This window comes from Urocitellus parryii, chromosome 12, assembly GCF_045843805.1.
Source record: "Urocitellus parryii isolate mUroPar1 chromosome 12, mUroPar1.hap1, whole genome shotgun sequence".
In the NCBI taxonomy this organism is placed as follows: domain Eukaryota; kingdom Metazoa; phylum Chordata; class Mammalia; order Rodentia; family Sciuridae; genus Urocitellus; species Urocitellus parryii.
In genome coordinates, this window is record NC_135542.1 from 11,442,204 (window position 1) to 11,456,107 (window position 13,904).

Genomic DNA, 13,904 nt, shown 5'->3' on the forward strand with positions numbered 1-13,904 from the left:
TGGCAATATTAACTGAATTTCAACACGTTTCTTACAATCAAGCAAACTTAATAATGAGAACATAAATCTGATATGAAAAGCTTATAAAGTAAGGATAAAGAGACAAGGCTGACAATGGAGATTTGTTTTTAAGAGATGGGAGAGATTACGGTGTATTTTATGTGAGAGAACGGGAAATAGCTGGTTGATGATGATTTGATTTGGAATTTACTAAAAGTTTCCTTATGGAAAGGATGACTACTTATTTCAGCATCCAATGTATGACACAAAATAAATATTCAGTGAATACTTGCTGAATAAAAGATTGGATAGTGTAGATGGAAAAAAAACTTAAAAACTATTACTTATTGCAATTTGGTTATTTTATTTAGCCCAGGATTTTTTTTTATAGAAAAATATGGTATTTATTAACAGGAGAGAAAGATATTTAGGAACTTTTTATTAATTACTGAATTATAACTGATTTTTTTAGAATGGGTTAGCCAAACCGTAATAGTAAGATTTTTTTAGAATGTATTTTTTTAAAAGATTTATTTTTTTAGTTGTAGTTGGACACAATACCTTTATTTTATTTATTTATTTTTATGTTGTGCTAAGGATCCAACCCAGGGCCCCGCAAGTGCTAAGCAAGAGCTCTACCGCTGAGCTACAACCACAGCCCAAGATTTGTTTTTTAAAATAGCCTAATTATGATTTTTCAGAATATTGTATTATTTGTGGAGCTGAATTTTTTCCTCTGGGAAAAAGGTCCTACTTCAGTTAATCCACTCATGATAGAATTTTGAAGATTTTAAAAGAAATGGTTCTATAGTATATGTTCAATTTATATGTGGAAGCATATTTATGAATAATGTTCCTTGGCAAAGCTTTGATATTTTACTTTTGAGCAATTAAGGGCAAATTACTAGAATAGCAGGCAAAGGTGAATTATAGTCCATGATCAAGAAAGTTAAGACTGGGGTTATGAATGAAAGGCAGGAGTCAGACAGGAAATGTTCTAAACCAAGAGAATTACAGAAGTCCACACTTAAGATATATAAGAATTCAGAAGCTGTGTACAACCCAGTAAAGTCGTCATGAAGAAGGAATACACAGAAACAAAAATCAAGAAGCTCAGAAACCTGACCAGCAAGTGGTCAGTAAACATGTGTATGGAAAAGGAGACCATGAGAATTTCATTTGAACAAAAGGAAATATAAGAGCCCTTTCTCAGGTCCTGAAGATAAGGTAAGTAGCTTTACTTAAATTTACTAGTGGAATAACTGAGCCAGTACAGATCCTCATCACACTTCCTTTTGTTAACTACTGGATGACCAGTTTTCTAAACTAAGAGTACAGGTAGGTTTTTTCTCAAGGTTATGTTAGAAATGCTCCTTTGTAGCAAGTGGATTCCTAGTGACCTGGAAAATAATGTTTAATATGTATCATATGTTGAGCTTTAAAGTAATACCTAAGATTTGTTTTTCAGGAATCTGAAAACCGGCAAATAATGGATCAACTCCGAAAAGCCAATGAAGATGCTGAAAACTGGGAAAATAAAGCCCGGCAAGCTGAGGCAGATAACAATACCCTCAAATTGGAACTTATCACTGCAGAAGCAGAGAGTAACAGATTAAAAGAAAAAGTAGATGCTCTCAACAGAGAAGTTGAGCAAGTAAGTTTGGAAAAATATACTTATAATACATTCTGCATAATATTTAAAGGAGTTTTGTTTTACTTTCCACAAATTAAATGTGTTAACAAGAAGTTAAATTGTTTAAATACTGTGAATTGTGGCCTGCTGACCATTTGCCTTACACTTATTCTGATTCTCCTCTATTATCTACCTTACAACAATTATCTTTAGCTTTTTTTAATTGAGAAATATTTCAAACATAAAAAATGTACAAAAAAGGTCATGAAACAGACAAAAACATCCCTACCCTCCAGATGTAAGAATGCTAATATTTGCCTTTGCTTCATATCTCTTGCTTAAAAATGCACATTACAGATACCAGTTCTCACCCTTTTCCTTCCTCCTTCCTTGATTGTTGGTGTGTATGTCTTTCGTGTTGATGTGTTGCTTACCAATGATGTTGTTTGTGTTGTTAAATTTTTTTCAAATATTATCATACTATATATAACCATTTTTCCTTTTTTAAAAAATATATTTTTAGTTGTTGATGGACCTTTATTTTTATTTATTTGTATATGGTGCATGGTGCTGAGAATCGAACCCAGTGAGTCATGCATGCTAGGCAAGCACACTACCTAGCATGAGCCACAACCCCAGCAACCCCATCTTGCCTTTTTGGATCAACTTTCCTTTTTTGATTAACATTTTAATTTTGAAGTTTATCTGTTTTGGTACATGTAGTGTTTTTAATATTTTACTGTTTAAATCATTCCCATGTTGAAGGAAATTTAATTTTTTCTCTAATAAGATACCTTGCAGTAAACCACCTTTTACATTTCTCTCAGCTGTATGTCTCTCTAGGCTCATGTAAATAACTAGATCCAAGATAATTGTGATTTCAACTCTGTTATTTGAAAATTCCTAAGGTTTTGCTTTCCCACCAAAAATCGTGGGTTATCATTTGCTCAAATACTAATCAGTACTTGATATTGTCAGATTTAAAGTTTTTTCATACTTTTGTGTTTCCTTGATTACAGGTAAAATTGAAGGTCTTTTCATGTTTCTTGGATGAATTTTCTCTTGGATTCTTTTTAAATTTTGCCCATTTTTCTTTTGAGTTATTTATCTTTTTCATATTAATTTATAGAAATTCTCTATATATTCTTAATAATAATACTTTTAAAGATATGATCATTACCTTATTCTTATCAATGGCTTGTCTTTTTCCTTTTCTTGCAATATAAATCCATGTTAAACTCAGATGCACTCAAAATTATTATTAATCTTGTCCTATGTGGTTTATGCTTTTATCTCTTCCTTAAGAAATTCTTTACTATCCCAAGGCCAGAAAGATACTTCCCTATATTTTTATTTAAATATTCTTTTCTAGAGGATAGAAAGAGTGGGGGAAGGGAGGATAATGGGTGGGTGGAAAATTGTCACCAAAGTACAGTTAGGGAAAGGGAGGTAGTTCCGATATTCCTTAGCCTAGTAGGGTAACTCTAGTAATCAATGATATATTATACATTCTGAATAATTAGAAAAATTATGATATCTGAGGAGGTAGAAATGCTAATTTTCACCTCAGTTTGATCATTACACATTGCATACACATATCAAGTTCTAGTACTATACCCCATAAATAAGTACAAAGATTATAGATCAACTAAAAAATACTTTTATTTTGGTTCTTCTGAAAGTTTTATGTAGAATTTTGCTCTTCACCAATATGTCTTTAATGACTTAAGATTGATTTTGTGTTTGAAATAGCGAAATCTTATTTTTGTGGATTAATATCCATCATCCTTTCTTCAGTGAAATATAAGTGTACTTTGTCAGGAAAATAACATTCAACTCCAGTTGTCTACTTAGCCATCCTTTCTTTTTTTTTGTGGTTCTCAGGATTGAACCCAGGGGCACTTTACTACTGAGTTATATCCCAGTCCTTTTATTTTTTATTTTGTCAGAGTCTTGTTAAGTTGCTGAGGCTGGCCTTGAATTTGTGATCCTCCTTCCTCAGCCTCCTGAGTTGCTGGGATTAAGTTGTGTGCCACTATGCCTGGTTTATGTTAATCTTGATATCTGGGATGATTAATATTCCCCTAAATTATTTTGACCTTACTTGGCTCTTATTAAACTGTTTCAGATGAATTTTAAAATAATTGTATCACATTCCATGATTTTGTATCTTTCTTCTAAGACTGTATTTTTCCCTTTTTCTTTGGCTATAGCCCACAAGTGTTGAGGTCATGCTATCATTGCCATTGTTTTAAATATAGCCTGCTTCCTTTATGACTTTGCTATTGCTAAAGTTTTTTTTATATTTATTTTTTTTAGTTGTACAGAATACCTTTATTTTATTTATTTATTTTTATGTGGTGCTGAGGATCAAACCCAAGGCCTCACACGTGCTAGGCAAGCACTCTACCGATGAGCCACAACCCCAGCCCCTAAAGTTTTTATTTTAATTTCCAATGTACAGGGGACTAGGGGTTATTTTTCTTTTTTCTTTTTTTGCATCTAATATTATTTGTTGCATCTTATATTTTATTGTCTAATATTTTTGACATCGTGATTGGATAAAATTGCATATGTGATGCCAGTTCTTTTGTACCTGTTAAGACTTGCTGGTAGCAGGGTATGCACTTAGTATTTGATAATATTCTGTGTGAGCTTGAAGCTTGTGTGCTCACTTATTGTTATGTGTTATATGTAATATGTGTGTGTGTGTGTGTACGCATATACTTATATATTAGATTAAGCTTAGTAGTGTCAGTAAGTCTTATATTTATTAAATTTGCATTTTTATCTTCTGACTTCTGGTTTGTGTATGTATCTGTGTGTGTGTGTGTGTGTGTGTGTGAGAGAGAGAGAGAGAGAGAGAGAGAGAGAGAGAGAGAGAGAAAGAGAGTACATGTATGCGTACATGCTGCTGATCAAACCCCCAGGGCCTGGTTTGTGCAACACAAGTGCTCTGCTGCTGAACTATATCTCCAACCCATCTTCAAATTTCTGGAAGAGATATGTTAAGATCTTCCTCTGTAATTGTGAATTTGTTTATTTTCCTCTGAATGATTTTCTCATTTTTGCTTTATTTTTGAGACTGCTATTAGTTTCATATCAGTTCATTATTTCTATATTCTTCTGAAAATATTTTATCATTGTGTAATAACTTGCTCAAATAACACTTTTGTTTCAAAGTGTGCTTTCATATAGCAGTGCAACATCTCACTATCTCATGTGTTTACTTTGTAATGAACTGTTGGTAAATTTAATTTTTAAATCAGCTATTGAAGTATAGTTTACATAAAGTACAAACACTCATCTTAGTATACAATTTAATGAGTTTTGACAAATTTTATACTTCTATAATTACCATTACAGAAGATATGGAACATTTTCATCATCTCCCTAACATTTCTCAAACCTCTTTGCAGTCATCCATCCAAATCTCCAAGCAACTGCTGATTTGCTTTCTATCACCATAGATAAGATCTGCCGATTTTCTAGAATTTTTCATAAACAGAATCAGGTAGTATACATTTATTTGTGTTTTGGCGTCTTTCATTCAGCATGTTTTTGAACTTTATTCATATTGTTGTATGTTAGTTCATTCCTTTTTTTGTGTTTTTGTTTTGAGATGTGGTCTTGCTAAGTTGCCCAGGCTGGCCTTGAACTTGGGATCCTCTTGCCTCAGCCTCCCACATAGCTAGAATTTCAGGTGTCCACTACCATGCCCAGCTAGTTCATCCTTTTTTTTTTCTTTTTATTTATTCTTTAATTATTTGAATTGTTTGAACATATTTGAATTGTTTCCAGTTTGCACAAAATGTTGTTGAAAATATTCTTTCATATGGTGAACATATGTAGGAATTTCCATTGGGTATATGCCTAATCATTTTTTTCCTTTTTAAAAAAATTTGTTGATTTTAGATATACATGACAAGTGTATTTTTACATATTATACCTACGTGGAATGCAACCCATTCCAATTTGGATCCCATTCCTGTGGTTGTACATGATATGGAGTTATGCTGGTCAAGTATTCATATATGAGCATAGGAAAGTTATGTCTAGTTCATTCCACTATCTTTCTTATTTCCATCTTTCCTCCCTTCCCTTCATTCCCCTTTGTCTAGTCCAATGAACTTCTATACTTCCCCTCCCTACCCTTTCTTGTTATGGGTTAGCATCCTCATATCAGAGAGAACATTTTGGCCTTTGGTTTTTTGGGACTGGCTTATTTCACTTAGCATGATAGTCTCCAGTTCCATCCATTTATTAGCAAATGCCATAATTTTATTCTTCATTAATGCTGAGTAATATTCCCTTGTGTATATATACCACATTTTCTTTATCCATTCATCTTACTCATGCTAGGCAGGTGCTATACCACTGAGCTATATCCCTATCCCTGGCCATTTAAGTCTTACCTTCAAATTCAGTCATATTAGTAGTTAGGACATCAACATACAAACATGGGAGCAGGGCAGGACACAATTTAGTCCATAACAAATTGCTTTTAGTTTTTGACCATTATGAATAAAATTTTTGCAAATGTTGTTTCAAGTCTTTGTGTGCACATAAGTTTTTATTTATCATGGATAAAAAGCTAGGAAAACCCATCACCACCACCCTCCAATTTACTGTAAGTCTGCTTGACTTTTTAAGAAACTGACTGGTGGTTTCCTGAAGTGCTTGTGACACTCCCGGTTGCTCTGGGTGGTAGTGCCAGTCACTCTGCATCTTCTCCAGGACTTGCTAATAGGTGTATGGCATTATTACATTTGTCATTTTAGCCTGCACTTTCATCATTACTAGTGATGGTGAGCAGCTTTTCACATGCTTATTGGTCACAAATCTGTCATCTTCTATGAAGTATCTTCTAATTCATTATAGATATTCATAAAGGGCTTTCTGATATTCATGTTTTTTTTGGTTGCTAATTTACATTCTTTTTTATTGTTTGTTCAAAACATTAAAAAGCTCTTGACATATCATATTTCATACATTAGAATCAAGTGGGTTATGAACTCCCATTTTTACCCCAAATACAGATTGCAGAATCGCATCAGTTACACGTCCACATTTTTACATACTGCCATATTAGTGACTGTTGTATTCTGCTACCTTTCCTATCCTCTACTATCCCCCCTCCCCTCCCCTCCCATCTTCTCTCTCTACCCCATCTACTGTAATTCATTTCCCTCCTTGTTTATTATCCCATTTACCTCACAACCTCTTATATGTAATTTTGTATAACAATGAGGGTCTCCCTCCATTTCCATGCAATTTCCCTTTTTTCTCCCTTTCCCTCCCACCTCATGTCTCTGTTTAATGTTAATCTTTTCTTCCTGCTCTTCCTCCCTGCTCTGTTCTTAGTTGCTCTCATTATATCAAAGAAGACATTTGGTATTTGTTTTTTAGGGACTGGCTAGCTTCACTAAGCATAATCTGCTCTAGTGCCATCCATTTCCCTGCAAATTCCATGATTTTGTCATTTTTTAGTGCTGCGTAATACTCCATGGTGTATAAATGCCACATTTTTTTTTATCCATTCATCTATTGAAGGGCATCTGGGTTGATTCCACAGTCTAGCAATTGTGAATTGTGCTGCTGTGAACATCGATGTGGCAGTATCCCTGTAGTAGGCTCTTTTAAGGTCTTCAGGGAATAGTCCGAGAAGGGCAATAGCTGGGTCAAATGGTGGTTCCATTCCCAGCTTTCCCAGGAATCTCCAAACTGCTTTCCAAATTGGCCGCACCCATTTGCAGACCCACCAGCAATGTACAAGAGTAGCCTTTTCCCCACATCCTCGCCAGAACTCGTGGTTGTTTGACTTCATAATGGCTGCCAATCTTACTGGGGTTAGATGGTATCTTAGGGTGGTTTTGATTTGCATTTCCCTGACTGCTAGAGATGGTGAGCATTTTTTCATGTACTTGTTGATTGATTGTATGTCCTCCTCTGTGAAGTGTTTGTTCATGTCCTTGGCCCATTTGTTGATTGGGTTATTTGTTTTCTTATTGTCTAATTTTTTGAGTTCTTTGTATACTCTGGATATTAGGGCTCTATCTGAAGTGTGAGGAGTAAAAATTTGTTCCCATGATGTAGGCTCCCTATTTACCTCTCTTATTGTTTCTCTTGCTGAGAAAAAACTTTTCAGTTTAAGAAAGTCCCATTTGTTGATTCTTGTTATTAACTCTTGTGCTATGGGTGTCCTATTAAGGAATTTGGAGCCTGACCCCACAATATGTAGATCAGAGCCAACTTTTTCTTCTATCAGATGCAGAGTCTCTGATTTGATATCTAGCTCCTTGATCCACTTTGAGTTAACTTTTGTGCATGGCGAGAGGAGGGGATTCAGTTTCATTTTGTTGCATATGGATTTCCAGTTTTCCCAACACCATTTGTTGAAGATGCTATCCTTCCTCCATTGCATGTTTTTAGCTCCTTTATCAAATATAAGATAGTTGTAGCTGTGTGGATTAGTCTCTGTGTCCTCTATTCTGTACCATTGGTCCACCCGCCTGTTTTGGTACCAGTACCATGCTGTTTTTGTTACTATTGCTCTGTAATATAGTTTGAAGTCTGGTATCGCTATACCGCCTGATTCACACTTCCTGCTTAGAATTGTTTTTGCTATTCTGGGTCTTTTATTTTTCCATATGAATTTCATGATTGCTTTATCTATTTCTACAAGAAATGCCATTGGGATTTTGATGGGCATTGCATTAAACCTATAGAGAACTTTTGGTAATATCGCCATTTTGATAATGTTAGTTCTGCCTATCCATGAACAGGGTATATTTTTCCATCTTCTAAGATCTTCTTCTATTTCTCTCTTTAGGGTTCTGTAGTTTTAATTTTATAAGTCTTTCACCTCTTTTGTTAGGTTGATTCCCAAGTATTTTATTTTTTTTGAGGATATTGTGAATGGAATGTTTTTCCTCATTTCCGTTTCAGAAGTTTTGTTGCTGATATACAGAAATGCCTTTGATTTATGTGTGTTGATTTTATATTCTGCCACTTTGCTGAATTCATTTATTCTAGTAGTTTTTTTGTTGACCTTTTTGGGTCTTCTAGGTATAGAATCATGTCATCCGCAAATAGTGATAATTTAAGTTCTTCTTTTTCCTATTTTTATGCCTTTGATTTCTTTTGTCTGTCTAATTGCTCTGGCCAGTGTTTCGAGAACTATATTGAATAGAAGTGGTGATAGGGGGCATCCCTGTCTTGTTCCAGATTTTAGAGGGAATGCCTTCAACTTTTCTCCATTCAGAATGATGCTAGCCTGAGGCTTAGCATAGATAGCTTTTACAATGTCGAGGTAAGTTCCTGTTATTCCTAGTTTTTCTAATGTTTTGAACATAAAGGGATGCTGTACTTTGTCGAATGCTTTTTCTGCATCTATCGAGATGATCATATGGTTCTTATCTTTAAGTCTATTGATGTGGTGAATAACATTTATTGATTTTCGTATATTGAACCATCCTTGCATCCCAGGGATGAATCCTACTTGATCATGGTGCACAATTTTTTTGATGTGCCTTTGTATCCGATTCGCCAGAATTTTATTGAGGATTTTTGCATCTAGGTTCATCAGAGATATTGGTCTTTAGTTTTCTTTCTTTGAGGTGTCTTTGTCTGGTTTCGGAATCAGGGTGATGTTGGCCTCATAGAATGAATTTGGCAGAGCTCCCTCTTTTTCTATTTCCTGAAATAACTTGAAAAGTATTGGTATTAATTCTTCTTTAAAGGATTTGTGAAACTCCGCTGTGTACCCATCTGGTCCTGGGCTTTTCTTGGTTGGTAGTCTTTTGATTGCTTCTTCTATTTCATCCGTTGATATTGGTCTGTTTAAATTGTGTGTATCCTCCTGACTCAGTCTGGGCAAATCATATGACCTAAGAAATTTATCAATGTCTTCACTATCTTCTATTTTATTGGAATATAGGTTTTCAAAATAATTTCTAATTGTCTTCTGTATTTCTGTAGCATCTGTTGTGATATTGCCTTTTTCATCCCGTATGTTAGTAATTTGAGTTCTCTCTCTTCTTCTCTTCGTTAGCATGGCTAAGGGTCTGTTGATCTTATTTATTTTTTCGAAGAACCAACTTTTAGTTTTGTTAATTTTTTCAATAGTTTCTTTTGTTTCAATTTCGTTGATTTCTGCTCTGATTTTAATTATTTCTTGCCTTCTGCTACATTTGCTGTTGTTTTGCTCTTCCTTTTCTAGGGCTTTGAGATGAAGTGTGAGCTCATTTATTTGTTGGTTTTTCCTTTTTTTGAGGAATGATCTCCAGGCGATGAATTTCCCTCTTAAAACTGCTTTCATTGTGTCCCATAGATTCCGATATGTTGTGTCTGTATTTTCATTTATCTCTAAGAATTTTTTGATTTCCTCCTTTATGTCTTCTGTAACCCATTGATCATTCAGTAACATATTGTTCATTTTCCATGTGATGTAGGATTTTTCCTACCTTCTTTTATCATTGATTTCCAGTTTCATTCCATTATGATAAGATAAAATGCATGGTATTATCTCCACCCCTTTATATTTACTTAGGGTTGCCCTGTGGCATAATATATGGTCTATTTTTGACAAGGAGCCATGTGCTGCTGAGAAAAAAGTATATCCACTTTATGATGGTTGATACATTCTATATATGTCAGTTAAGTCTAGGTTATTGATTGTGATATTGAGGTCAATAGTTTCTTTATTCAACTTTTGTTTGGAGGATCTGTCCAATGGTGAGAGAGGTGTGATGAAGTCACCCATAATTATTGTATTGTGGTCTATTTGATTCTTGAACTTGAGGAGAGTTTGTTTTATGAACATCGCAGCACCATTATTTGGTGCATAAATATTGATAATTGTTATGTCTTGTTGGTGAATGGTTCCTTTTAACAGTATATAATGTCCTTCCTTATCCCTTTTGATTAACTTAGTCTTGAAGTCGATTTTATTCGATATGAGGATGGCCACCCCTGCTTGCTTACGAGGACCATGTGCGTGGTATATTTTTTCCCAACCTTTCACCTTGAGCCTGTGTATGTCTTTTCCAATCAGATGTTTCTCCTGGAGGCAGCATATTGTTGGATTTGTTTTTTAAATCCATGTTACTAGCCTATGTCGCTTTATTGGAGAGTTTAAGCCATTAACGTTTAGAGTTACTATTGATATATGGTTTGTACTTCCTGCCATGTTTGATTATTTATCTTTTTTTTTTTTTCTAATTTAGTTTGTTTCTCCATGATTAGGTTTCCCCCCGGCCTCTGTCTTTACTGAGGCACTTCCCACTGATGGTTTTGGTTATTGTTTTTCATTTCTTCCTCGTGTAGTGTTTTGCTCAAGACGCTTTGCAATGCTGGTTTTCTGGCTACAAATTCTTTTAGCTTTTGTTTATCATGAAAGATTTTTATTTTGTTGTCGTACCTGAAGGTTAATTTTGCTGGATACAGAATTCTTGGTTGGCATCCATTGTCTTTCAGTGTTTGAAATACGTTGTTCCAGCATCTTCTCGCTTTCAGTGTCTGTTATGAAAAATCCATTGTTAACCTTATTGGTTTACCCCTAAATGTAATCTGCCTCCTTTCTCTTGTAGCTTTTAATATTTTCTCTTTGTTCTGTATATTGGATATCTTCATAACAATGTGTCTTGGCGTTGGTCTACCGTGATTTTGTGTGCTCGGTGTCTTGTATGCATCTACAATTTGTATATCTGTTTCCTTTTTTATTTCTGGAAAGTTTTTTGTAATTATTTCATTCAGCAGGTTACTCATTCCCTTGGTATGAATCTCTGTACCTTCCTCTATCCCAATGACTGGTAAGTTTGGTTTTTTAATGTTATCACAAATCTCTTGGATGTTTTTCTCGTGATTTTTTACCAGCCTATCTGAGTTGGCTAGATTCTTTTCAAGATGATATATTTTGTCTTCATTATCTGATGTTCTGGCTTCTACTTGCTCCACTCTGTTAGTGATACTCTCGATTGAGTTTTTAATTTGGTTTATCGTTTCCTTCATTTCTAGAATTATTGTTTGATTTTTTTTTATAATCTCTATCTCCTTATAAAGATGCTTAACTTCTTCTTTTATCTGTTTATGTAATTCATTCTCAATGTGTTCTTTTGCTGCTTGAATTTGCTGTCTTGTATCCTCTTTAAGGTTCCTTTCCATCTGTCTAAGGTGTTCCTTGAGTTCTTTATATGACAATTTTTCTGATGACTCTAGGTCCTCCTGAATATTTAGGCTGTCCTGCATTGTTTGTACTCCTTTTCGTCCTTGCTTTTTTATTCTGTTCATGTTACTTCTTGTTCTGTTTGACTGCTGAGTTACTGTTTACTCTTATAAATTTATTTGATGCTTGGGAGGAAAGATATTAGAAGGGAAGGGAAGAAGTCACTAAAGAGAATGAGTGTAGGCAGGTAGAATTCAAGGAAGGGGGAATAAGAAAATTGAAAAGAAATGAAAAGACAAAAGAAAAAAAATTGAAAATAAAGAAAGAAAGAAAAAAAGAAAAAACAAAAATTTAAAACAAAAAAATTATGATGATAATAAAAAATGGAAATTAAAGTTTAAAAAATAATAGTAATAATAATAAAATATAAAGAATTAAAAAAATTGAAAACATTAATAAAAAAGTTAAAGAACAACAACAAAAAAGATGAAAATAAAATAAAATAAAATAAATAATAAAAAAAAAATAATAAATGCAGTCATAGAGCTCGATTAACTTCTCTTCCAGTAGGTGGAGCTGTGCCCACTGGGCCAAGCTTCTCTTCTCGATAGGTGGGATCCAATCACTGTGCAGCAGCTCTTCCTCCCAGACTGTGCGGGTCTCCAATCCTGAGTGCCTAGGTCCTTCTCTTGTGTTTCCTCAAGCCAGGCCCTGCTCACCTGTGACACTCACCACAATACTGGCTACACACCAGGTCTGCTGCTCCTGGGAGCCCTGTTTTCATGAACGCCTGGGCACACTCTCCCTGTTTGCCTCCCTCAGACCCTACGTTTTTAGAGCTTGGGGCTGAGAACCCCCAGCGAATTTGTTTACCCTCTGGTAGCAACTCCCCTGGTAGCTGGTGCAAGGGACCTCAGTTGTCAGCACTGGTGGGAGCAGTAGCCGGGAGTTCTGTGCCGCTAGTCCCGCGTCACTCCTGATTCCCTCGGTCTGGCTATCGTGCTCAGTTGGCTTTTACCTCTGTAAGTTCAGGCGGGCTGACTAGTTATTTCAGCAGGATCCTTAGTGCTGAGTCATGAGAAGCAGACAAACCGGAGTTTGAATGCAGCCGATCTGGGCTCCATGTGTTCTGAGAAGCCCAGACTGTTCGCCCTGATCCACTCAGCTCAACATTGCCTAGTGGTCCTGAGCAAACAGCATTTTGACAGTTTACTTCTCTCTATGCCCGCGCAGCTGAAGGGGTTAGAGACTTGATCTCTCCGCGTCCGCCGCCATGTTGGATCACTTAGATTTTAAATTGTCACTCATCAGCTGTTCCATTTTGCTCGGCGGGTCGGCGGTTCACTCATGCTGTGAAGAGACTGCTCTAACGTGCTCTGCAGGAAGCGGAGGCGGCCCAGCTGCGGCCCTCGGGACACCCGGGGAGGGGGTGCGGGCTGGGGGAGGGGAGGCAGTGCCTCGGGCCCACGTGGGCCAGGTGACTGGGCACGCGAGAGAGCTGGCAGTGCGGGGGAAAGAAATTGAGATCCAGATTCAGCAAGTGAGCGTGGGAGGAGAGACGGCGGGAGAGAAGCAAGGCGGAAAGGCAGAGAGGAGAGGGAAAAGGGGCTGAGAGAGCTGGGGACTGCAGCCCTACTGCTCGCACTGGAGTTGTAAGGGACTCACTCCACCTAGGCCCCTTTCTTGACACGGTGCTTAGTCTTTGTGGACAGATCTCCTTTAATGATCTTTACTTTTTCTTTTAAGACGCGGCAACACACACTGCAGGCTCTGTGGCATGGGGCACGGAGCGGCTCACTCCCTTCCTGCCGCCATCTTCCCAGAGTAAAGCTTGATATTCATGTTTTTAACAGTATATTTGTCATCTTGTTACAGTTTTAAGATTCTTTTTAGCAATCTAGATGTTACTTTATTAGTTCTTTCTTCTGCCTAATTTGAGTGAACTTACTATTCTTTTCCTATTTTAAAGTAGATATTTAGAGCACTAGATTTAGACCTTTCTTCCTTTCTATTGCAGATATTTAAAATTTTCTGCAGAAACTAGATCAAAATAAGGGGGAAAAGGTGTAGGGAGAAAATAGAAGAGAGATCAGTGGAGTAGAGGAG

At 36.0% G+C, this 13,904-nt stretch overlaps 1 protein-coding gene across 3 annotated transcripts in view; it reads left to right on the forward strand.

Moving 5' to 3' along the window:
- The window catches only part of Tsga10 (testis specific 10), an 81,642-nt gene that overhangs the window by 40,399 nt on the left and 27,339 nt on the right, over window positions 1–13,904 (forward strand). For all 3 annotated transcript variants that reach the window (XM_026412563.2, XM_026412566.2, XM_026412565.1), the window contains one exon: window positions 1,469–1,654. In XM_026412563.2, coding sequence (XP_026268348.1) covers window positions 1,469–1,654 — 186 coding nt within the window. The remainder of the gene's footprint in view (window positions 1–1,468; window positions 1,655–13,904) is intronic.